The 21,139-nt window shown below is 36.4% G+C and overlaps 3 protein-coding genes and 1 pseudogene across 5 annotated transcripts; 2 read left to right on the top strand and 2 right to left on the bottom strand.

Moving 5' to 3' along the window:
• Window positions 1–1,135: 1,135 nt before the first annotated feature.
• On the bottom strand, window positions 1,136–5,255 carry LOC18596747 (glutamate receptor 2.7-like; annotated as a pseudogene). Its single transcript, XR_016026922.1, has 5 exons — window positions 4,868–5,255; window positions 3,493–4,772; window positions 2,549–2,852; window positions 1,976–2,373; window positions 1,136–1,859 (listed from the first exon to the last, which is right to left on the bottom strand). The product of XR_016026922.1 is annotated as a glutamate receptor 2.7-like (transcript).
• Window positions 5,256–6,084: 829 nt separating this feature from the next.
• On the top strand, window positions 6,085–14,248 carry LOC18596746 (RNA helicase family protein). Of its 2 annotated transcripts, XM_007025404.3 has the most exons (23): window positions 6,085–6,219; window positions 6,329–6,473; window positions 6,652–6,726; window positions 6,882–6,971; window positions 7,084–7,163; window positions 7,547–7,616; window positions 7,744–7,829; window positions 8,022–8,091; window positions 8,273–8,368; window positions 8,836–8,941; window positions 9,383–9,429; window positions 9,523–9,606; window positions 9,711–9,764; window positions 10,300–10,400; window positions 10,486–10,576; window positions 10,826–10,990; window positions 11,219–11,308; window positions 11,578–11,649; window positions 11,984–12,082; window positions 12,294–12,380; window positions 13,043–13,096; window positions 13,228–13,307; window positions 13,946–14,248. In XM_007025404.3, the coding sequence occupies exons 1-23, from the start codon at window positions 6,116–6,118 to the stop codon at window positions 14,091–14,093; spliced, it is 2,094 nt and encodes a 697-aa protein (XP_007025466.3). In that variant the 5' UTR covers window positions 6,085–6,115; the 3' UTR covers window positions 14,094–14,248. The 2 variants fall into 2 exon arrangements, with proteins under 2 accessions (XP_007025466.3, XP_017979401.2); XM_018123912.2 differs by lacking the exons at window positions 6,085–6,219; window positions 6,329–6,473 and having other exon boundaries at window positions 6,675–6,726; window positions 7,079–7,163.
• A 641-nt stretch (window positions 14,249–14,889) lies between these two features.
• LOC18596745 (sodium/calcium exchanger NCL1-like) lies at window positions 14,890–18,441 on the top strand. Its single transcript, XM_007025403.3, has 7 exons — window positions 14,890–15,465; window positions 16,287–16,514; window positions 16,616–16,797; window positions 16,908–17,029; window positions 17,123–17,378; window positions 17,466–17,774; window positions 17,895–18,441. Exons 1-7 carry the CDS (start codon window positions 15,087–15,089, stop codon window positions 18,141–18,143), a joined length of 1,725 nt encoding a protein of 574 aa, XP_007025465.3. The 5' UTR covers window positions 14,890–15,086; the 3' UTR covers window positions 18,144–18,441.
• A 136-nt stretch (window positions 18,442–18,577) lies between these two features.
• LOC18596744 (verprolin) lies at window positions 18,578–19,655 on the bottom strand. Its single transcript, XM_018122720.2, has 3 exons — window positions 19,339–19,655; window positions 19,065–19,245; window positions 18,578–18,921 (listed from the first exon to the last, which is right to left on the bottom strand). The coding sequence occupies exons 1-3, from the start codon at window positions 19,551–19,553 to the stop codon at window positions 18,730–18,732; spliced, it is 588 nt and encodes a 195-aa protein (XP_017978209.2). The 5' UTR covers window positions 19,554–19,655; the 3' UTR covers window positions 18,578–18,729.
• Window positions 19,656–21,139: the final 1,484 nt, after the last annotated feature.

Raw genomic sequence — 21,139 nt, 5'->3', positions numbered from 1 at the left:
ATACCTTCAATGACAGCAAAAACAAGTTTCATCTTAATCCACTTTCCTAGCATGGATGAAATTTTGGAAAATGGCATAAAATGTTAGAATCTAGAAGGAAGAACAATGCTGAATAAGTTTATAGGTTAATTAGTAGGTGTAATAAGTTATATTGTTGATTGTTCCTTTTCTCTGAATCATTTATATTGCAGCAAAATGAAGAGTCCAAATTCACATCATCTATGTGGGACATTATTCTAAGGAAATATGAAAACATGAGCTTCTTTATTAGACTTTCAAGCCTTTAGAGATTCTTTCCATGGAAATTCTCTTTTTTTTTTCCTTTTATAAAATGAAGTTCTAGTTATATACTCGCAAAGCCAAGTCCTCCGAAGCTGTAGATGGGAGTGGTAGCAATAAACTGTTTCCGGTCTTGACTGAGGAAAACTTTCCCATCTTGAAGTTCAAGAACGGCAGCTGCTCTGTTGTTTTTTATATCTGAATTATAACTGAACATATAGATGCTCAGACATTGTAAATTACAAAAGGATTGCAGGAAAATGAATAGCAAGGTTCCGCGTAGTTTCCTGCCATGGATTTGTCTTCTTGATTCTTGAATATACAATATAACAGAAGCTGACCAAATGTGGTTTGAGCTTGGCTCTTTATTCTACATTTAATTGGACAAAATATTAAGACCAAAAAAATTACAAGAATAGTTGAAAAAACATTACCAAATTATCTTTCCTTTGTGCCTCCAAAAAGAATTCATCTGTCTTATGACTTCTAGGCCTTAGAATATTGCAGCATTTATATAAGTTATTATATGCTCATAGCTATTTTCTTTACACGCCAGTCTGAATTGTTAAGGTTGCACATTCTCGGATGCAGCTGAACCTTCTAGCTTCTAACTTCTAACTTGAATTTGTACACTAATCCTCTGTTTAACTTCCTCATAGAATGGAAAGGAGTAGGGTCATTGGATGCTGCATACAACTAACAAATCATCTTTTACAGAACTCAAACCCTCTTTCTTTCTTTGGTATTAGAACTGCAATGCTAATTCGAAATGGTGAATTTGCAATATAGACAATGATGGGGCATTTAACCATGATACAGGCTTTGCCAAATCTGGTAAAAGTTAGGGGAGGCTATATGCTCACGCCATTCATGATTTATGAATGGTTTTGGATAAGTCATTGATCTTGAAATTATTTACAAGATAGCCCTACTGTATATGTAACATTACAATTTACGAGTGCCCAATAGTTGTCAATTAAATAAAACAATAGCTAGATGTTATGCAGCAGCTATGATGAAAATAAAAGCAGTCGATCTTGATCAGCATAAGTTTCTCCCTCTTCCTAATCTTTTTCAGTGACAGCTTCATGGCATTTCAATCTTATCAGCTAGTGAGGAGGCTGGAAGATCCTCCTGAGTGTCAGAATGGGTCACATATTCCACTTCAATGAGCGCCGTTGATCTAAAGCCTGTGCTCGACTAGAAGTTGAAGCGCTTCTGAAACTTCTTGGAAGATTAACTTCGCCTTTGTAGAAGTACTTTGCAAGTCCAACCGTCATGTTCCAAGTACCATTTCTTCCTGGAGAAACATTACCTCTGAATGCTTCTTGTTGATGCCCGAAATTCTTTAGCAGCTTAAGTAAGAACAGTAGAAAGCAAAGAGTTGAAGTGGCGGCAGATATAGCATAGATACCCCAAAAGCTGTGGAGGCTCAAACTTTCAATTTTAGTGTTTGCTGCATTACACTCAGCAGAGGGAGGAAACCAGTATTTTTCCAATGATGTTAAATTTCCTTTCTCTGATAGCTTCAGAATGGCTCTAGAAAAATCAGCAGCTATGGGAGAGCCTTTTTGGAACGCCTGCAAACAATGCAAGAAGTTGTTTTCAGCTTTCATTTTAGAGTAGAAATGACTCTCAATCATTAAAGATAAAAGTGCTGATATTTCAGGGCATTCAAGCTGTAACTAGTACTTACAAAGCCAAAACCTCCAAATCTATAGGTTGGTGAAATCGATGCGTATCCCTTGCAGTACTTATTTAGGAAAACCTTTTCATATGGTGCTTCAAGAAAGGCTGCATCTATCCGGTTCTTTCTGAATTCATCGACATAACTGGATTCGCTACTGTTAAAGATATGTATTTGTTCTTCTTTGAAACTAAGCACAGTCTTCAGGTAAGTATTGACAAAGGAATCATTATCGCAACCAACATTTAAGCCTCTCTCTCTCACTGATTGGATATCTAGATTTGATTCCAGCTCTTTGACAGTGAGCAGTGAAGACAGACTAGCAGTGTAGCTTGAGGTCAATATAAATACAAGAAATAGCCACACTAAGACCACCACCTTAGTGAAGTTGCTATATATTCTTTCCCCTGCATTAACCATGGGCATATATTTCAGGTCACCTAATATATCAGGAGGATATTTTGAACAAAACCGCCTGAAAAACTTCAGCCAGATGATCCCAATCAAGGAGGACCACTGACCTTAAACGGTATTAGAATAAAAATTGCTAGTTAGATCGTTCATTTTTCGACTGATACTTACTGTGAGCAAAGAAGAGAGAAGAAAAAGTGAACCAAAGTGCAGTGCCGATCTCATTCTTCAGTCCCCCTCTAAATTCTGGATTTGAGCTATGCTCCAAGAACCAAACTATGAACATTGTGTAGATGAACAAGGCACCGGTCGCCACCCACATTTCCAACGTGAAAGGCTTCATGAACATCCATTCTGAATCGGACTTAGTTGGAGCTATCATTGACAACCCTGATTCAACAAAAGGCTGAGTAAACTCCACGTACTCCATCCTTTCAGCTAGTATTGTTATATCACCAACAGCAGCATCGTAAGTCTTCCATTAATTTAGACATGCAGGACCAGCAAAGTAATTTTTATCAGAAACAAATAATTGAGCGAAAGAACGAATTAAACCAAGAAATAGGAACCTTATATGAATGTTCTTGCTTTTTACTGATACAATCAGTCTATCTTTGCCCTTCCAAGGACTTCTTTCAAGTGGACCAAGTCAAAAACTGTAGGAGAATAGTTGGCAGCGAATAACTTAAAAACATGAAGGAGAAAGAAGTTTCAAGTGTGTGACAAACCAAAAGTAGAGGAATTCTATACGTTATTTCTTCCTAGTTTGAGTGTTTCCCGCTACCTTCGGCCATTAGAAATTCTGACTCTCTACTGCAATGTGTTTTAATGAAGTCCCTGCTCTAAAACTTGGATGAAAAACAAATCAATTACATATAGAGGGAAGTTATTTCAAAAGCTACCCAGCTTCGCTCGATGAAAAACAAATGTCATCCACTACAAAACTTGGATCAGAAATGAAAATATAGATGGTCTTGTTAGTGAAACTCTGGTAGCTCTATTCACAAATTTTATGCGCAAATCATACAGATATATAGCAAACCGTTATTGATTAATATGCAATATTTGTTGAACTATGAAGACCATTCATCGAAAGGCTAAGACAGAGTTGTTACCTTGTTTGAGACAGCAAAAATGAGATCGTCATAGGAGTCACGGTGGGGGAAAAATTCATATGATAGATTATAATCCAGACTCCTCAGCACCATTTCGAAAAGATCAATACAGAAACCGGTAGGTGTCTCACCCTGAAACTCCACAAACTCTTCAAATGAGGTTCTTCTGGGAACTCCGATTTTCATCGGTTTGTCAGCTGTAGGCATTGCCCATCCTTTTGGATCTTCAAGTGAGTCCCCTGGCCAAATCACTATCCCAGCCAAAGCTTTTACAGTTTCACCATCATTGGCGCCACTATTTTCTCCTCCACTGGGAGTCTTTGAGAATCCAGATTTCGGCAACCAATAGTCAATCTCCTTGTATTTCTTTCCAACCACATTTACAATCCTTAAGCTTTGAGTTTGGTTCAGGTTCCCTGCTTTAAAGCGTATTTTACCACTTAAACCATTGAAATTGCTAGATAAGATATTCCGTAACAACAATTTTTGACTGCTGTGGTTGCTACTCGTTCTTTTTATGGCTAATTCAATGGCTTTAATGCTATCATAAGCTCTAAGAGCATGAATTCCGGGCTTAAACTCATTTTCCTCCGGATATTTAGATAGGAAAACTTCCCTAAATTGAGCATAAAATTTTAAATAAGACGAACTTTCTTCAGAATAGTTGGCTTTAATTCCTAATGACCCTTCCATAGAGAAAATAACAGAATGGTTGAATGAGTCCAGGTAGCTGGTAATGGTATCTGAAAGTATCCAAGCTGTGTTCCTCCCTACAAGTTCCATTTCCTTAGCTTGTCTGAACAAATGAATCGTCATAGGTGATGACAACTTGAGAAGAATGAAAACCCGAGATTGTATTTCTGTTCTTAGCTTCCTTAACTTTTCTTGAATGAACCTTTTTGGATCAGATAATGATGAAAATGGTGGTAGAACCAAGCTATGCTCAATCTGGGAACCAACTTTCCGTAGCTTTTCTGATAGAAGGGCTAAGTTTCCTGAATCACCACCATACGTATCATCTTCATAGATGGCTACGACTCTTCGCCAGTTGTAGGCCCGAACAAGAGCTGAAATGCATCTCATTTGTTCAAGACCATTGCTAGCAATTCTTATCAAGAAAGGCCAACGAGTTGCTGCTAATGGTGGTGTTATCGCAGGCGCTACAAACGAAAGAACGGGAACTTGAGCGCGAGTTCCAACATCGGCAACCAAAGCTGCCTTCTCCCATGAGTCCATGCCAACAATTACTTTAACCTTTTTTTCCTTAATCAGTTCTTCAGCTGCAATAGAAATACATTAATAATTACCTCAGGCTCTAAGCCTCCAACACTATAAAACAAAAGGAAGAATAGGCAATAAAAAAAATATAACAAACCAGCCAAAGCTGCTTTAAAGGTTTCTCTTCCAAGGTCGTGGAAGTAAAGAGATAACTTGTGGTTTCTTGATTTACTGGTGTTGAAGTTTGCAACAGCAATTTCCAAGGCTGTTTTCTCTTCTTTTCCAATCCGGGTATTAGCGTCAATGATTGCACCAATTCTGATTTCTGTAACGCTTTCAATGTTGGCAGCTTGAGCTCCATGGAAGAGGACGAGAAGGAAACTGACGATGAGTAGAGGGAAGAGAAGGTAAGAAGTGGAGACTTTGTTAACTGAAATGAGAGGGAAAGGCCGTCGGGTTTTAACGGTTTGCATACTTTTTTCGTCCTTGCTATGCAATTCTCTCATCTGTGCTATCTTAGAAAGAAAATATGACAGGAAAAATATTTATGTTTATGGTAGATAATGTAAAGAAATGGTGTAATTGCCAGGAATCTTGGCCTGTATTACTTTTCTGTCTGACTAACAAAAGTCAGCAGCGTAGCCGCCATTCAAAGCAGGGCTTTTTGGCAAAAAACCGTTGGGACAATAGGCCTACAACGCGGATCTCTGCTGTGGAAGAATCAAAGGATACGGCTGAGCCAGAGTCTAACATCTCGGACGATGGTGATAGACTGATAGTTGGCTTGCGGGAAGAGGCCTGGGGAAGGATTACTTCTGTCTACAAATGTGGAAAGGAGGTAATGAATGAAATAGATTCTTCTCTTTGTTTGACCAGAAGGAAAAGTAACAGGGAAAAAAAATCAATGATAAAATTGAATGAGTTTGATGTTTAAACCTTTTGTTTCTGGTTTCTTCACATTGTTGTGGAGATTGGTATTGAGAATTGAAATGTACAAGTTTTTACAGATTCCTCTCCCTTTTTTGTCAATCCTTTTTATTATAATTAATTTGTTTATCTTCTAACCATTTTAAAGAATATTATTCAAATTAATGGATTCTCTTACTACCATTAAAAACTTTAATTTGCTATTTAAATAATATAAATATTAAATTAATAAAATAAAAAAAATTAGAAGACAAAAATGGCTGAAAAAACCTCAACAACTCAAGATATACTCCATCAGCCCAAAAGGGAACAGAGCCGATAAATCCACTTATCATAAGACCAAGCCCATAGATCAAAGCCTACGAGAGTAAGAGACCAAACCCAAAGCCCGTTGATAGCCGTTTAATAACAAAACAAAACGGACAAGCAAGAACGCTGATTCAACTTTCCTAGAATCAAGAAAACAGAGCTTGAAACGATGGCGCAGTTCTGGAAACCGGGAACCGAGAAGCCCCGCCTCCTCGACGACGAGGAAGGCGGCGTGCTTTTCTTGTCTTCTTCTTTCTCTTCCTCTTCTTCTGGGTATCTCTCTCTGTCTCCCTCTTTTCCTTCAATTTTTGTTCTTTCATTTTGCTTTTTTTTTTTGTCTTTTCTCTTCCTCAAAAGAATTTGTTTTTTCCTTATGTTACAGATATGGGTACGCGAGCATTGAGAAGCAAAGGCAGAGGCTTCCAGTTTACAAGTATAGAACTTCTATTCTTTATTTGGTGGAGTCTCACGCTACTACCATTGTTGTTGGTGAAACGGGTAGTGGCAAAACCACTCAAATCCCGCAGGTTTTCTTTCTCGTTGCTTATATTCTATTGTTTTGTTTGGTTCTTGAATTGAAATGGAGAGAACTTAAAATAAAAATGCTTTAACTCCATACTCACATTTCTCTTTATGATCTTTGAAGTTTATTTTGCTATCTTTTTGGTTGCTGAGAATCTTGATTTGAGTATGCTTGTATTGCAGTATCTTAAAGAAGCAGGTTGGGCTGATGGTGGGCGTGTTATAGCTTGCACACAACCAAGACGACTAGCTGTCCAGGTAGCTTTGAATGTTACTACATCCTTTTACATTTTACTCTGCAGTTTGGATGCATATATGTCAGGACTGTTAGCATTTTAGTATTTTCAATTTTTTTGTGCATGGAAATGTGTTAGTGTTTTTGCTGAATAATTGCCATTTTATCTGATGCACAGGCAGTTGCTTCAAGGGTAGCTGAGGAGATGGGCGTCAAAGTTGGAGAAGAAGTTGGCTACACAATTCGATTTGAAGATATCTCTAATCCAGTGAGTTATCTACTCCATCTTTGATCTCAAAGTTGTTATCTTATTAAATTGTGTTTTGCCTTTGTATTTTGGTCTCCTGGACGTTGAGAATTATTTCCTTTTGACAGTGCAGGATGCTACTAGGATTAAATTTCTCACAGATGGAGTCTTACTTAGAGAAATGATGGAGGATCCCCTTTTGACCAAGTACAGGTATTGGTTAAGATTGGAGAATTTTCCATATAGTGCAGCTAGTGCTTCTATTTTATGAATTATACTTTCTATCTCTCTTTAGCTTCATTCCTTTGTTCATTCTCCATATCAGGCTATGAGACTTCTATATTTATATATTTTATGATAAACTTATTAGCTATGTTATTGTTACTTGTTGGCTAGTTGTCATTGTTGTGCAAAATAAAATTATGTTCATTTGATCATTATTCATGCAAAGTCAGATAATTAAATTGGCAAACTAGAAATTTAATGGCATTCAGGTGTGCCTGTAGGTCCATCACAGTGTCATCATGGTGGATGTGGCTCTTTTTTTTTTTTTTTGGTAAGATAAAATAGAATAAAAGTATATATGACTTTGGCAGTGTCATTATGGTGGATGAGGCTCATGAAAGATCCATTTCAACAGACATTTTACTTGGTCTTCTGAAAAAGGTAATACTATTTATAATTGGTGACTGGTGTGTTGGTTGTGGTAGGAAAGACTAGGAAATTTGCAACTTCTTTTTTTCCATATAGGTCCTGTACTTTCTTAAATCTTTGCTAAACATTGAAAATTCAGATCCAAAAGCGTCGACCTGAGCTGCGCCTGGTTATATCTTCTGCTACAATCGAAGCAAAAGCAATGTCTGATTTCTTCCAGTCAAGGTTTCCTTCTAAGCATTTTAGTGAAGTATCTTTCCTATTGTTGAGAGTTTAGAATATTTCTAATTTCAAGCTATTTAATGGTTATTTATTTTTTTATTAGTATTTATTTGTCGGTTTGGATTTCCAGTTAGTTGATAATGATCTGCAAGTTTCTGGGTTTGACCGTAACATCTTGCATTTGATGTAAACTAGTAAAAGGCGTCGAGTATCGGAAGGTGAGGAGCTTAGACCAAGGTTGGAGCCTGCGATCCTATCTGTTGAGGTATTCTCATTGCAGTACCACTCCCTTCTGCCACTTTTCAAACACATGCATGCACAAAACTTTTGTTTCTGAAGGCAACTTGTTTGTTTTTCTGATGGAAGTTATTCTTTAAGTGATGCTCCTTTTTCCCCATTCACTTTGGATTAATGAAATTAGGTTTTGTTTTCCACTCAATTTTCAGGGTAGAGGGTTTAATGTGCAAATTCATTATGTGGAGGACCCTGTTCAAGACTATGTTCAGGCTGCTGTTTCAACAGTGCTATTGATCCATGACCAGGTTTTTTGAAGATTGTAATAAATTCAAATTTTGGGTTTTATATGTATGCATATAAACTGTGACACTTCAATGATAAGCTTTTGATAGTTTCTTGAAGTATTTCTTTCGTGCTAAATAATTGTATGTAAATGTTTATAAATGCTGACATGTAGATATGATAAATATTCTTTTCTTTTTCATAAATTGTTTAAGTACCATTTGTCTGAAAGGAGTTCATTAAAGATCTAATGTCTAGCCTTTCACTCTTTTAATGTTCTGCAATTGCTGTAAAAACTACCAACAAACTTTATAGTGCAAGAACTATAGATGTTTCAATAACTTTGTATTCTTTCCTGCGAAGGCTTTCTTCAACTCATTTATTATAATTTTTCCTCCCAAATACTAGTACAGACTGGTATTGTATAAGTCTTTTCATGAAAGATTAAATTCCACTAATTTTTCTTATCTATATTTTATCTTTTGCTTAGGAACCAGCAGGTGATATTTTAGTATTTCTTACTGGTCAAGATGATATTGATGTTGCTGTTAAGATGCTTACTGAGGAAGCTCGAAGCGATGGGAAGCATTCCTCAGGTTTAGTAGCATGGCATATCTTTGGACTTGTCATCATTAACTTATATCCATCAAAAGAAGTTGCAATAATTTTGTATTAGTTTATCTCTATATGCAGATTGTATTGGAGTTTTTATGCCTGTTCTTACATGAGTATGACTAGATGTATATGTGTTATGGTGCAAGTATGGTGGATAGCTAGATGCCTGGCACTATGGTGGATCTGTGACCTGTTTTTTAGTTGGTGTCACTTTTTTTGATGTATGCATGTTTAAATTACATTCTATTATTCAAATGGGTCAAACAAAACTCTAATGGAAAAGACCTAGCATTCCACACCACTTATATGTTCAGTGCCAACCTTGAGTGTAATCAATTGGAGGATGATTTCTTTAGCTTAATGCAAAATAAACATTCTGTTGGATTTTGTGGTTAATTGTTGAATTATATCCTTCATTTCAGGGTTGATTATTCTGCCTCTATACTCGGGACTTTCACGTGCAGAACAGGTTAGAGATAACTGCCAGTGTAATAAAGCGACTTCTGTAGAATTTACCTAATTACCTTTCTGGTTTTACAATCTTCCCTTTCTTTCTTTTCAGGATTTGGTGTTTTCTCCAACTCCTAAAGGTAAGAGAAAAGTAGTGATATCAACAAATATTGCAGAGACATCATTGACTTTAGAGGTAAGATATGTGCACTCTGGAGCTATTTATTAAACTTTAGTTTTCTAGTTTATAGTAAACAATTGTTGCATTCATGTCTACCCTTGTTTTCATGCTTGGTGCAGGGAATTGTCTATGTTGTTGACAGCGGGTTCTCGAAACAACGATTTTACAATCCGGTATCTTTGTTTCCACCCTTCTTGTTATGGTGAAACAGGTGTAGATTATAGGATTATTTATGTGAACTCTGTTTGATAATGGTGAAATGTTGCCTAAAGTTATTCATTCCTAAAATATATTACCACAAGATCTACTGAACTACAATCCAAATGATCATTCCTGGCATTATTTTCAGTGAATCTGAAAAATAATACATAAAATTATCTTTAGTTTTCTTTTTCCTGGAAAAATCGGTTAACAGTGGTGTTGATCACTTTGCGGTGGATTGTCTTGGATCATCTTGTGATAAAAGAAAATTGTGAAATTTTAAGCCTTTCCAGATTGGGTATATTAAAGCATGCAAGTAGTCTTAGTTTTGCATTATGTTATTCAGTTTATCACAATAGTCACCAGTTTATTTTAGTTCTTTTCTGATTCATATGACTATTTGTTCTACCTTTTCTAGAGGTTTTAATGGAAGCCTTATATCGTTAAATGGATTGCCTTTCCAGCCTTCTGTTTTAATTGTTAATCATATTATTCTTGTTGCTCCAGATCTCAGATATAGAAAATCTTGTAGTAGCACCAATATCCAAGGCTTCTGCTAGACAAAGGGCTGGAAGGGCCGGTAGACTTCGACCTGGGAAGTGTTACAGGTGTCTAATTATCTCATGAAGTTAAAATTCTTTCTTTAGATGAAATCATATTGTCTATGACTGAATTCTTTTGATTGGCCGCCAGACTTTATTCAGAAGAGTATTTTGTCAATGAAATGTCTGCTCAAGGAATCCCAGAGATTCAGAGGTCAAATCTTGTTTCCTGTGTGATTCAGGTAATCAGATTTGTTGCATGATTTCTCTGGATGTCATTTGGTACTACATCAAATTGTCAATGAAATGTCTCCTTATTGTTTGGTGCTAAAGTGCATATGTAACTTTAACTTTGGTGCTTCCTTCATGTCACATACTGACAATTGACTCTGATTTAATCTTTTGTAGTATTTAATAGTATTGTAGAATTATGCTCTGATTTAATCTTTTATGGTGTTCTAGATGCTAATCTCTGTATTCTGATCTTGCAGTTAAAAGCCTTAGGCATTGATAATATTCTGGGCTTTGATTGGCCAGCATCTCCATCTCCTGAATCAATGATCCGAGCACTTGAAGTACTTTATTCGCTTGGAGTCCTTAATGATGATGCCAAACTTACTTCACCGGTTGGGTTTCAAGTTGCAGAAATTCCACTGGTAAGTAAGCATATCCTATTTCACTTAAGACTTTAGGTTCATTCTTTTGTATGGTTTATTTTATTGATGTCTTCCTTACTTGTTACTGTTAGGAGAGATTCACAGCTAATAGAAATGGGGCCATGGTTAATTATATATTTTAAGTTTTTACTAATAATTCTTTATTCAGTTTTTGTTTTTTAATGTTGTTTTTCTTAGGTGCATGCTTCACTATGATATGTTTTGTAGGAACCAATGATCTCAAAAATGATTTTAGCTTCAAATGAGCTTGGGTGTTCAGAGGAAATCATTACTATTGCTGCTGTTCTCTCCATCCAGGCAAACTACCCCTGCTCTCTATTACACTTTATTCAAATGTTTTTGTTAGCTCAGATACCATTGTTGTGAAGACCAAGTTATCAATATTCCTGATTGAGCATTCTTCCCTTCCCTCTTCTCTTTAACTTTGCCTTTCCCTCAGCTTTTGAAAATATAAGGATGAAATAGTAAAGTTGTTGAATTTTTTCTTTAAAAGCTTAAAATTAATGTCCCAACATGAAGAAAACGTTCCTGCTGAAGTTTAGTTGATATTTAGAATGTCTTTGCAGTCTATCTGGTTTTCTGGTAGGGGTGTGCAAAGGGAACTGGATGAGGCCAAATTGAGATTTGCTGCTGCTGAGGTGTTATATCTTTGATCTTCAGCTTCATATGATTTTATGTTTCCAAACCTGATTTACTTTGTTCTCTATTCGTCAATGTATTACTACTTCTTATAGCTTACTCCAAGCTGCTTCAAGCTTTTTTGGGATCTTTTTGCTTTGTTTTTGGCTGCATTTCAAGTTTCATGTTTATCTCATCTAATTTTAGTTTTTATACTAGGAAATGGATCTAAAGTATGAACTACCTTAACTAGTTTTGCTGGATTTTCTTTCTAGATTACAAGTATGATTTGATATATTGTAATAGCTCAGTTATTAGTGTGCCGCACCTGTCTCACATCTTTGTCTTTTGCAGGGTGACCATGTTACTTTCCTGAATATTTACAAGGGATTTCTCCAGTCAGGCAAATCTTCACAGTGGTGTCATAGGAACTTCATTAACTATCATGCCATGGTGTGTATTTGTTTTTAAACATTTTTGAGAATTTAAGATACACTCCATTTCACTCTGATAGAGCTGGTCTTTTGTACAAAAATCCTGTATCTATAGATTTTACTTCTTTAAGATAGTTACTTTGCCACATCCCATACGTAAGTTATTTATGTTAAAATTTTATTAATTAATTTACAGGAAAAAAAAAGTAATGGTTTTAATTATTTTGCAGAAAAAAGTAATGGAAATCAGAGAACAACTCAAAAGAATAGCACTGAGGTTGGGCATTGTCTTGAAATCTTGTGAAAGAGATACGCAGGTAAATAAAGTGACTTACTGATTTAATCTTAAAAAAGAAACAGGGAAAAGAGAAGGTATGTTCTTGCTACCACTGTTTCCATTGGGAGAAGTTTGATATTTTTAGTCTTAAATAAAAAATTTATGTAAAGCTTGTAAATGTAAATGGTGTTTCTGCACCCGAGTTTTGTTTTATTGCTTATTCACTGATTGGTTAGGCATGCAACTTTTTGTGTATAACAACAAATTGCAATAGTCAAAAGTTCGAAAGGGAGGTAATTGAACAGATAATAAGACTTCGTTTGAATATATCATATGATGGATTTATTCATATTATCAGTTCCTTAGACCATCTTTTCCTTTCTTCTGAAAATCTTAATTGTCTGTTTCATGAGTTTACAACTATAGCTTTGGGAGCCTTTTTGGAGTACCCATAATAGGATTTTAACAATACTGATTCAATTATATAGATAGCTCTACTTTTTGATTTCTTGCAGTGACAAATGTTGAGAACTTAAAGAGTGGAAATTTTATGTGTATATAGTGGCACTTTCTATTGCCATTGTCATCTGTATAATTTAAATCAAGCCCACCTCATTCGTCTTGGCATTTCATGTCTCAAATAATCGTTTATCATATTTTTTTGAACAAGATGAATGATGCTCCCTAATGTACTTGTTGCAGTTAGTGAGAAAGGCAGTCACTGCTGGGTTTTTTGCTAATGCATGTCGTTTGGAGGTAATTTTAATCCCTAGACGAATGGTTACTTGTCTTTAAATAAATATCATTGTATTATTAGAAACTAAAATTTTTTTCCTTGGTACACTGTTGATATCTTAATTAAGTTTTGTTGCCTATCTTGTCACAAGGCCTTCAGTCATAGTGGGATGTACAAGACCATTAGGGGTTTCCAAGAAGTTTATATTCATCCATCATCTGTGTTGTTCAGGTTGGTATTGAGACTCGATTTGGTATAGAAGTGCTCATATTTTTATATGTGATTATTTTAGAAGCTCCTTGTTGCTGTGATTAGTCAGAGACATGCAAGTTCAAATTTAGTTAAAGATGATGGAAAAAGAATTTTCTTGTCTGCATAACTCAATATCAGATCCTGCAATATACTTGCTGCTAATTGAATTTTGTGCCTTCTTTGGTTGTGAAATAGTTGGTTGTATAAAAAAAATTCATGTACAACAATCCACAATCAACCCTAAGAGCTGCTTGCTAGGCATTAATCCATCTGATAGATTATCCTATCATTTTTTAAAACCAGAGCCCTCATTATCTGAAAACAACTTAATTAGTCACGGAAATTGATTTGGCAACAAGAAAACATGAGTAGCAGTTAGTATAAACTTACTTAAATAGCGTTTTATTAGAAAACATGAATCTTGGGTAATTTGGATTCCAAAAATGTGTAAATTTTACTATATTATCCTTGTTGAGTCAGATGGCTAGATTATGGTTTTTTAGCCCCCTCTTTTTTTTTCCTTTAAGGACTGAATTTTGTTAGAGCATACTTAATTTTGCTGCAAATATTTATGTTACAACTTGTCTCATTCTATACCTTGAATTTTTAACCTGCAGAGTCAATCCAAAGTGGGTTATATACCATTCTCTTGTCTCCACTGACCGGCAATACATGCGCAATGTCATCTCCATAGATCCTTCTTGGTTAACCGAAGCTGCACCACATTTTTATCAGCAGCAGCGGCTCAATCCCATTATCCACTGACTGCCTTTTAAACTGGTGGAGCGAGGCAGGTAGTCAATCAATGTGATAGTAACCCTTTTTTTCCCTAGAAGATTGTGACAGAATATGGATGATGATTACTTGTTTAATGTTTTGTTTATTTATTATAGATTAATGAAGGGATTTCTTCTTGATTAGTCTTCCTCCTCTTCAAGTGATATCTTTTTCACCTTAATGTATTTCTTTTGATTGGCAGCTCATCCATTTGAGCGTACCGAGGTTTTGACTATAAATCTTGAACGGACTAAAATATTCTATTTGCAATTTGAGAGAGTATATATCTTGATATTTGACCTTGCAGGAAGCTGCTGTGGTTGTGTTATGTTCATTTACATAGTCTTTCGGTCCTTCTATTTGTTGGATAACATTTTCTAATCTATGGAAGTAGTCAACAATGTTGAAGCCTTGGAGGATGCAAATCTCTTAATGGGGTCATCTTACTAAATTGAGGTTCCGTGTTCTGAATTTTCTCGCCTAAATTACAAAGTCTTGGATGCCTTGTTCTAGAAGAAAATTGCCTCTTGCAGAGAGTTCCGCTTTCAATGCCTCCAATCAATCTATATATATATATATATATATATATATATATCGTTATTTGAATCGATTCAAAGCAGAGGTAGCTTCAAATAATATAATGTAAATCATGACATAATTATCTGTCAAGTTGCAGATGATCACATTGTTCGTTGTCGTCTTTTTCACCGGGTGATTTAATCGTTCATTTTCCGTCTATCATACGGTACATTTTGTATATATAACAAGGAATTGGTGGCACGTTTAAATTGCTGTACGTTTAGAGTCAAGGCAAGCTCTTGTGATAAGCCAGCCAGCCACCCACAACCTTAATTTGACTTGATTTTCAAGAACCAGGGGAGGAGAGCTCCTGATAAGGAAACCACCCATCGCCTTGATTTCACCTGATTTTCAAAAACCAGGGGAGGAAATTTCGTTTTCTTTCCCAGAGGCTGCTTCTTCATGACAATGCTAAGATTCACAGTTGCCATTCTTGTACTGATCTTAACCATCAATTATGGAAGTGGTAGTCGTTCCATCAAAGAGAAATCCAGTCCTGTATCAGATGGGATGGATCAAACAAGCAAATCTTCTGTTCTTGAACTTGATCTTCCGATAACGACGACAGTGACCTGCGAGCCTATCTATGGCTTCCTACCTTGCACAACAACGCTGTGGGGGCAGCTGTTCCTGTTGGTGGTTTACGAGTATTTGCTATCCCTCTCAGAGGAGTTCATTTCGAGCGGCTCCAATCTTTTCTTTCAAATGTTTGGAACTGGTATTTTTGGTGCCAGTTTGTTCCACATTCTTGGCATAATCCCACAAGTTATGTTGGTTCTAGGTAAGCTTTCTCACATTTCAAACAAAATATTCTGTTTTCCATGGGTGCATACTATTTTTTCCTTGTGAATTTGCATCTAACTGCGCTGTTCATAGCTTTTTAGTCCAGCTTCTGATGCCAAGTTAACTGGGTAGTTTGATTAATCTCGAAAGTTTTGTTTAATCATATACTTACCATTTAACCTGGCTAGCATTTTAGCATAAAAGTCAACCTCTATAAACGGTGCCTCTTTTGTTAGTAATATCATGATACACATTAATGGAGGTGCATCGTTTTACTTTCAACCATTTGACTAGCCTTATAGCAAAAGCAACATGACAAAGTACTTGGAAAATGGCATGTCTAGGAGCTGACAAGATTAGTAGTATAAAGTATTCTCTCCTCTTGCAATCCAAAGACTAGGCTACAATTGACAGACTCTCGAGGCACGATCATTACTATATATAGATTAAAAAAAGAAAAGAGAAGAAGACGAATCTGATAAGCAATCAATATTTATGTTTATAATCCAATTAATCTAAGTTTACTTATATAATTTTCTTTGTCCTTGTCTAGCATGATCTCTAAATATTTAAAAGCAAATGTGAGCTATTAAAATACTAGATCATCACCTACTAGAACTCTTTTTCCCTTTGAAGATTTCAAAATTGTACAGCCCAAATATTATCTTTATTTCATTACAGATAATTTTTAATTTTGGTCTGATATACTTTTTGATGCATAAATTTTGTTTTCTTGTTTAACAAAAGAATTCATCAAACAAATAACCAATAATGTGAAAAATGGATCCTGAAAAATGTGATGCAATTTGGATTTCTCAGTTAGTGGAGCCTCAGCAAGTGGAGAAACCATCGAAGCAAGGGCAACAATAGGGATGGGCTTACTTGCAGGATCAGCAGTCCTGATGCTTACACTAGTTTGGGGTTCTGTCATCGCATTTGGCAGCTATGATCTTTCAGACACTTCTTCACCAAATTCATCAAATCCTGACAATGCAGATACTTCAATTTCATCCAATTCCAAGAACAAGAAACCCTTTAGTTTAACCGGTTTGTCACTTTTTTTTTTTGTGAGTACATTTTCCACTAGCACAGAAGAACATCTCCAACTCAACAACAATTGATGGGTTGTGTTTTTCATTTCTGAGCAGGGTATGGTGTAAGAACTGATATTGAAACTAGGTACAGTGCAATAATTATGATCCTGTCTATGGTTCCATTTCTCATTCTTCAGCTTGCGAAAATTCTAAGTTCAGCTACCGCGGTACGAGTAGTTGTCCTCATTTCTCTCATCGTCACGCTTGCTTTGCTAGGCGGTTACTGCACCTATCAGGTAACATAAGGCATATGGGATAAAGAAATGCAATAATTTGCAATTCCAAATCAGAGTTGACTCAGTTTTCTGGCATCCAAAATGATTAAAAGTGAAAGGGATGGTTACAGGTATTTGAGCCATGGATTCAGGACAGGAGACTTGAGTATTTGATGCGTAGATATATACAGAAGAACTTGTTACATAGACTTGTTTCAGGTAATGGAAGGGCGAATGAATTCGAAATAAAAAAGTAAGTCTTTTTCAATTTTGACATTTCCAGCTCCTAGATTTAATGCTGAATTTGGTGACAGAGTAAATAGGATTTACTCAAAAATGTCTGCAGGCTGTTTCTCAAGATTGACAAGAATAACAATTCCCGTATATCACCAGCTGAACTGAGAGCTTTTATACTTGGAATACAAATAGAAGAGGTTGGCTTGGATGAAGAAGATTTTGAGACAAAGGTCATGGAAGAGTTTGATTTCTCTGGTGATTCTGATATAAACGAAACAGAATTCGTTAGAGGAGTCTCAAATTGGCTTAACAAGGTAAATGATCAAGCCCAAGGAGAGAGGAGACTTTTTCACGTTAATGCAAAGGTATATACATAAATCAATCCATGGGGTGGGATTTTGCTTAAATGGTACAAAATTCATGCTCTTATGAACATTTGATTGCAAATGCAGAAAAACGATGAAGAGAAGCGAAGTTTGTTACCTGCAAAGAAACGGAGCAAAGCTAGAAAGGGTACTGATAACCCATGGTGGAATTACACCAAGGCCTTTTTCCTGATCACGCTGGGGACTGCTATTACGGTTTTGCTTGCAAATCCCCTTATGATAACACTCCAAGAATTCTCTACTTCTGCAAACATTCCCTCATTCTTGGTCTCATATGTGGTCATACCCTGGGCTTTGAGCTTCCGACTAGCATTCAGGGCCATTAGTTCAGCCAGACAGAAAACAGAAAATGCTGCCTCTCTAACATTTTCAGAGGTTCATTTCTCTCCCAAACTTATCTAATATGCCTTGTGTAATTTGAATGAATTTTGAAATTGGTCGATCCACTTCCAGTTTGGCATTGGTAACTAATAATTTAAAGGGATTCTTCTGCAGCTTTATGGTGCAGTGTTCATGAACAATGTGATGGGTTTGGTCATCTTCCTGTCTCTTGTATACATACGGAACATTCCATGGGGTGTGTCAGCGGAAGTTCTGGTTGTTCTACTTATTTGCACAGCGATGGGACTCTTTGCCACTTTCAGCACCAAAATCGAGCTTTGGACATGTATCCTAGTATATCTTCTGTACCCCATCTCCCTGCTGCTAATTTATGTTCTCACCAATGTTTTGGGATGGTCTTAATCCAGCAAAGATTGGTCAAGGAACTGAATAGACAGAGCCGGGGCTCTTCGTAGTATTGATCGTCAGGGGGAGAACTTATCCACTATAATCTCCAAGTCATAACATGGCTTCTATCTGTGATCAATTGGGACATGAATAGTTTAAACTCATAAATTATGTTTTCTACGGCATAGACAAAATTAAATTTATATTGTTTAGTTTCCTTTTTATTCTTTCTATTCAAGAATGAAAAACATTGTAAATGTATGTGTAATTTTATTATAAATTTATCGTCAATCTATTATGAATCTATAGTAAATCTATGTCAATGTTTCGCTTTAATTAACTTTCACTTGATTGCTACATTTATTATTAACTTTTAATTTTGATTTTAAAAATAAAAGACTGAATGAATTTAGTAGAAAAAAAATATAATCAGAAGAAATATGCTCCACCACACAAGGATCTTTCAATCATTAAAAGCCATATCTATTCTAAAAGATTAATATCCATAAAACAAGAAGTTCTAGCAGATAGGATATGCCCCTTAATCAAGATTTTTTGGGGGACTACATTCCTTAATTAAAGAGGCACAACATGCACCAATTTAGAGCTTTAAGGTAAGATCAATGAGATCTCCTGTTTTTTCACATTTCTCATTTTGGAAACTAGGTGTGGCTTCGGCTGCATCCCTTTGCTCTTCTGGTTGTAATAAGAAGGTAAAGAATCTCCTCTTGTGAACCGATCCCTCTGATCCTGATGACCTTTGGAATAACACATCAGAGCTTTCCTTCCTGTCCTGAAAGAGAAAAAGACAAATAAAAAGTAAACCACAACGAAAACCATGCAAGCAGAACACACTTTTTCAACTAGGGCCAGAAACGTAGCCAAGAAAAGAAATCAAAGGAAAACAGATGCCTTTTAAAGTTTAAACATCTTTACTTGGAAAGGGTATTGTTTGAATTTGGAGAAGTCTGGTTGACAACATTTCTGAGTTGATGGCAAAGGAGTTGTTGGAGAGCCCAATGTGATCGGGGCACTGCCATTGCCAGAAGGGTTCCCTTGATCATTAACACAGCTTTTCACTTTTTCCAGCTCCAAAGGGCTAGTTGGCATTGGGTCTCTGATAAAGGGTGCAAAAGTCCAAAAAAGAATAAATATAAAAGCCAAAATTACTTAATATGTATGGATTAAAAATTCAGGCCAAGTGGCTAACCTGGATGCTGTTTCAAGATTGAACACACCATGGTTATTAGACGAAGACATTGAAGGACCAAGCCTGGGAATGTGAGGGTGGGAATGGGGAAGTTGATAGGGCAACGAAGGAGGAGCTGGCAGCCACTTGTCGACAGGGAAATTAGGCCTTGGCCGCTTGACGCCAATCACCTGATAATTACAAATAAGTAAATTTGAGATTAGGAAGGACTCCATACTCGCAGCTGCTCTACCTTCTCAATCAACAAAATAAATCATCAGATCGAAGCCTCTATATAGAGTTTCAGGAAAAGAATCGAATTCCCGTGCAGTTACACTCGACTAAGTTCTAGTTTCAACTGTGTCTAATAGTATTAGACTATTACTTTTCTTGAGAACAAATGATAATATATTTAGCATGTGAAATGTAATTAGTTTAATTATTATCTTTTCTTACATTTGTAATGCCTCCTTAAAGAGATGCAAAAAGAACAGAATCCACATAGAAATGGGTGAAGAAAACAGCACAAAAAACGTGAGTTACATGTATTTAACAGAAAAAGAAAAGGACAAAAAAACCTGTAGCAGATTTTCTGATTCATTGAAAAAATCAAGGAAATTATGGAGAATCATATGTTAAGACAAACATAAATAAAAATAAACGGTAAATTTGCACATGCCTTGTCTTCCTCTGGCAATATACATGTGTAGTTGAGACAAGATTTTTGGTTTGAAGGGGGCTCTACATGATGATACACCCCTGCAGATGATGATGGTGGGGTTGATGGAGACGATGCTGCTGACCGCGGAAAAAAATTCACCTGTTTGCATGCATGTAGGCCAATCTTCAAAAAGAGTACTAGAAATGATCACAAATTAAATATAAAAAGAAAAGAGACATTCGAAACTTTGTTTTTACCATTGAAGGATGGCAAGGGCTATGGGTCTTTTGCAACATGCGAGGGGGATTGTGACGATCAGATCCCTTTGAAACAAGTATAGGAAATGAAAAATCAGCATCCATTTTAGGAGCTTCCTCGCCTTTCCTTGTCTCAGTGGAGCCCCACGTTATTGGCAATAAGGTTTGTTCGGGCAGATATACACCTGATCCGCCAATATAGACTCCTTTACTACGACCATTACCACCCACACTTCCACCTCCTATCTGTAAACTACCCTCAAGATTATCATAGCCGTTACCATTAATGTTACCAGACAGGGCAGCCACTGGAGGAAGAGATGGAGTACCAGGAGCGTTGCCGAGATGATTATGATCAGGAAGAAAAGTAACGTTTCTCGGTAAAGGATTTGAGGAAGATACAAAAGAAGAATGAGGAGGAGGATAAGTATTGGGAAGTGATGGGAGTAAGGATGAAGAGATCCCTCCAATTATCTGTCCTGCACCATCTTTCTGCTCTTGTTCTCGCAATATCTTTTCTAGTTCTGCCACTCCAGGCCCTCTTTTGGGGATCCTTTGTTTCTTCGCCTTCCTTATACTAGAACTTGCGAAATCATGACGATCACCCACGCCACTGGCACTGGCAACCGCACGACCACCAACGCTGTTGCTGCACATCGTTCTCGTTTGATTCCCCTGTGTCTAATGCATTAAAAGGCCATAAATCTAAACACTTAAATAACAAATACGAAGCAAATGAAAATAGCAGAAAATCCCATTTTCAAGATCACATATCTAAAAGAAGAAACAAAAATCATTCAATAAAACCGGGCATGTAAGGAAATGAAATCTCAAAGGATGTGGAGAGTTGAAAGCGGCTACCTATGCGTAATGAAGAAGTAGCATTAAGGAAAGTCCGCCCATG

Source organism: Theobroma cacao, chromosome 6 (genome assembly GCF_053813885.1).
Source record: "Theobroma cacao isolate CCN51 chromosome 6, ASM5381388v1, whole genome shotgun sequence".
In the NCBI taxonomy this organism is placed as follows: Eukaryota; Viridiplantae; Streptophyta; class Magnoliopsida; order Malvales; family Malvaceae; genus Theobroma; species Theobroma cacao.
This window is presented reverse-complemented; position numbering and strand designations above follow the sequence as displayed.

Bases quoted from the DNA above. Each gene is read 5' to 3' on its own strand.
- LOC18596746 (XM_007025404.3), top strand. From the start codon at position 6,116: ATGGCGCAGTTCTGGAAACCGGGAACCGAGAAGCCCCGCCTCCTCGAC. The intron at 6,220-6,328 runs GTATCTCTCTCT...CTTATGTTACAG, and splicing joins TTCTCTTCCTCTTCTTCTGG to ATATGGGTACGCGAGCATTG. The intron at 8,092-8,272 runs GTATTCTCATTG...CTCAATTTTCAG, and splicing joins CTGCGATCCTATCTGTTGAG to GGTAGAGGGTTTAATGTGCA.
- LOC18596745 (XM_007025403.3), top strand. From the start codon at position 15,087: ATGACAATGCTAAGATTCACAGTTGCCATTCTTGTACTGATCTTAACC. The intron at 15,466-16,286 runs GTAAGCTTTCTC...TGGATTTCTCAG, and splicing joins ACAAGTTATGTTGGTTCTAG to TTAGTGGAGCCTCAGCAAGT. The intron at 17,379-17,465 runs GTATATACATAA...TTGCAAATGCAG, and splicing joins TTTTTCACGTTAATGCAAAG to AAAAACGATGAAGAGAAGCG.
- LOC18596744 (XM_018122720.2), bottom strand. From the start codon at position 19,553: ATGGAGTCCTTCCTAATCTCAAATTTACTTATTTGTAATTATCAGGTG. The intron at 19,246-19,338 runs GTTAGCCACTTG...ACCCTTTATCAG, and splicing joins AATCTTGAAACAGCATCCAG to AGACCCAATGCCAACTAGCC. The intron at 18,922-19,064 runs GTAAAGATGTTT...TTTCTCTTTCAG, and splicing joins TCAAACAATACCCTTTCCAA to GACAGGAAGGAAAGCTCTGA.